Here is a 3,275-nt window from a genome sequence, read left to right on the forward strand (position 1 = left end):
CTTTCAGGATAGCATTTGAAATGTAAATAAAGAAAATAATAATAATAATAATAATAATAATAATAATAATAATAATAATAATAATAATAAAGTAAGTAATAAGGAATTATGCTAGTCTAGCAAAATGTTGATAATAGGTTTCTGTTTGTTTTAGATGGTTGGTTTTTTTGCCCCTACCTGCACTAGAAATTTGTTTATATCACTAGAGCCATAGAGAAACTTCTGAGGTGTTCTTAAATTTCTATGTCAAGTACTCTTTAACATGGCATGGCATTTAAGAAATGAGGGCCTGGGAAATAACGTAATGACCCAGGCTTTTCAATCATACTGCAGAGCATAGATGGAGAGCTGGGCACAGAGATAGTTCAGTGGAATTCATCATATCTACCACTGTTTGAAGGACAAAGTTACTCCAGTAGCTGAAGCTTCCTGTATTTATTGTACAATAATAAAAATACGAAACTGAAAAATCCTGTGCTTAAAACTGAATTTCCTTTCACTGATTTAATTACTATTAAACATAAAAATTACCTTTATTGTAAAGAATTCATACTTTATTTGAAAGCATAGACTTTGCAGTAAGGACACAATAGTTAAATCACTGGCTCAAGTTGAACACCAAAAACTGAATAGGCCTTTTTGGCCTTTATTTCCTATGGGGAATGAGCTACCCATGCAAATTGCCTAAGATGAGCTGTCTCTGAGTTTAAGTTTTATTGGAAATATCTAAGCCCCTCTAGTGGTATATATCTAGTGATAATACATTGTACCTAAAATTCATGTACTAGCTTTTCTTTTGTATGTGACTCCTAAAAACTGAATCAAAGACTCTTATAGTTAGAAGACTATGATAACACCCACATGACCTATGGTAAAGGAAATGATGATGGGGTATCTTTAGTGACATTTCCAGAGACATCCAAATAGTAAGCCCAGAACTCGAAATAAGAAAGACATTTTTGGTATCGGTTAGGGACTCATTTCATGTAAATACCAGCACTGAAATTTAGCAGCAGATGTAAACAAGTAGAGCATGGAAAGTCATTAAATATTTTTTCCTCCTACTTGACATATTGCAGGGAGACAGAGCTCTGGCTATTTCCTTTCCTCTCTGAGCTGATAGCAGCTAGAGCCTTATCGATGGTAATAACGAAGTCGGATATCAGGCTCTGTCACCAGTATTCATCTGGGCAGATCTCAGTCCGTTAATACCCGGTAACATGATGAGCAGCTCAGTTAATCCTTGGAGTCCCATCGCAGTTCAGTTGCTATTTGTCCCTCCATCGTGGCCTGGGAGCCCTGCTCAGCGCTACATGCCAGCAAGAAAACAGGCACATGTTTACTTTTTCCTCTCATCTCTCCAACTTCTCCTTCCGTTACCTTTTAGGGCAAAAACTCTCAGCTGTACTTAAATTGCCTGCTGATATCTTTTGGTTTAGAAATGACCTCTGGGAGAAAAAGCACGATAATGAGCTGTGTCTATATAAATAAGATGTCCGTTTTAAATTCTAACCTTAGATCCTCACAAACTTCAGACATGAGTTAGATACCATCTGACCCTAATATGCACATAATGCATATGTCTGATGATGGTAGAGCAAGCCTAAGGACTCTCTAATCACTCCCTGATCACTCAGCTGTATGACTGAAGTTCTGTCTGCAGCCATCATCAGTGGGCAAGTTTACATTTGATCGACTTGCATATCATACAAACAGGCTTTGACACCAAAGTAACAGCTTATTTATCGTCTGTTCTTACCAAGAAAAGCCGTCTTAGTAACGTTTTCCATTTGGGGTCCCACAAAGAGTTAAACATTTCTTGCTGCCGAGAGTCTCTGCTTTCAAAATAGAAACTGGAACAGCATTTCTGGCCCTTCCCCCACACTGCATCTAGCAGCCCCTTTCCAAGTCTTTCTGAGTAGAGTTCAATGTCGAAGCTTTCCCCAGACTGCACACAGGAATCTTTGTGAAAGTCTGAAGGGAAGGAAAAAGTAGGTAGAAAGGCAGATGCTACTATTTCTTCTGGGTAGAGCACTTGTGCTTGTGTCACCTGCTCGTTACAGACAAAAAAACCCCACCAACCCAGCCAAGTATGTCTGCAGACATTGCTGTTGAAGGGAACGGCATTGAGCAGATGCTCATGAAAAGAAAGCTAGCCAATGTAGAGGAATGCTCTTCTAAGCGAAAAGCTAGCTGGGGTATTCTGACGAGTCAAGGTTAGTATAGCAGGCATTGTAATAAACTATGGTGACCTCTTTTCGCAAATACTAACTTGAAAGTGTGGGTGCTTTCCAGAGTGTGGATTTTGAGATGTGACTGTACAGCATGGCATAGGACTGCACAGAATTCTCATCTTCTAGTTTTGTGACAATGCCACAAAAGTGATTCTCTACTTTGATTGTATATTAAAGATGATGGTAAACTTTTAGAGTCTAGCTTAATCCTCTTTTCCTTTTATCAGGTATCTCTAACGGGCATGGAAATGGATATTAAGCAGTGTTTCAAGCAGGAAAAGGCAGTTTACAAGCAACATCGACTTTTAAAAATCATGTAAATTAGGCCATAAGCTGGAAGGATGATTTCAGAAAATGAGTGCTAGACCTTTGTGGAAATGTCCTCACACTTTGTGAATATTAATAGTAGAAAATCATATTAAGTATAAAAAAGGATGAACATGGCAGTTAAAAGAGCAGTTATGGGGAATTTTATGTTAAAATGAGAAAATACCTTAGCGAATAACAGAACACCAATTTAGTCTGTAAAAGATTTAAATGTGGTTTAGTCCTGAGTGTCATATGCCTGTTTATTTGTACTTCATTTTATCTACTTATTAAAATATCAGTTGTAAATAAAATTTTATATACACATAAAAGAAGATTTAAATGTTGGAAATGGTGTGTCATACCATTGTAACAGTTATGTTTACTATATGATAGGGTTTGAAGATGGTTATTTGTAAATGATGGTTAATTTTCAGACAAAGCATTTTTAAGCAGGAACACATGTTGTTTTCTTTAAAAGATTGAAACAAGTAGTTGGATTGTTTCTTCTCACTACAAACCTGTCTCCTTTTTAAATGTTATCAATATGCTTAACAATAAAATCGCCCAATGATATGAGCGAAGAGTTAACTACAAAGGAAGCAGGCAGAAACAAATGAGCTGTCATTTTATTTATTTATTATTTATTTATTTATTTATTTATTTATTTATTTATTTATCTGGTTTTTCGAGACAGGGTTTCTCTGTATAGCCCTGGCTGTCCTGGAACTCACT

General features: G+C 36.6%; 1 protein-coding gene across 1 annotated transcript in view; it reads left to right on the forward strand.

The window, feature by feature from the left end:
* Positions 1-1,949: 1,949 nt before the first annotated feature.
* Asb5 (ankyrin repeat and SOCS box containing 5) overlaps positions 1,950-3,275 on the forward strand; it is a 17,440-nt gene continuing 16,114 nt past the window's right edge. The window contains exon 1 of the mRNA XM_029532001.1: positions 1,950-2,216. Coding sequence (XP_029387861.1) covers positions 2,093-2,216 — 124 coding nt within the window. The 5' untranslated portion in view covers positions 1,950-2,092. The remainder of the gene's footprint in view (positions 2,217-3,275) is intronic.

This window comes from Mus pahari, chromosome 19 (assembly GCF_900095145.1).
Source record: "Mus pahari chromosome 19, PAHARI_EIJ_v1.1, whole genome shotgun sequence".
Classification (NCBI taxonomy): domain Eukaryota; kingdom Metazoa; phylum Chordata; class Mammalia; order Rodentia; family Muridae; genus Mus; species Mus pahari.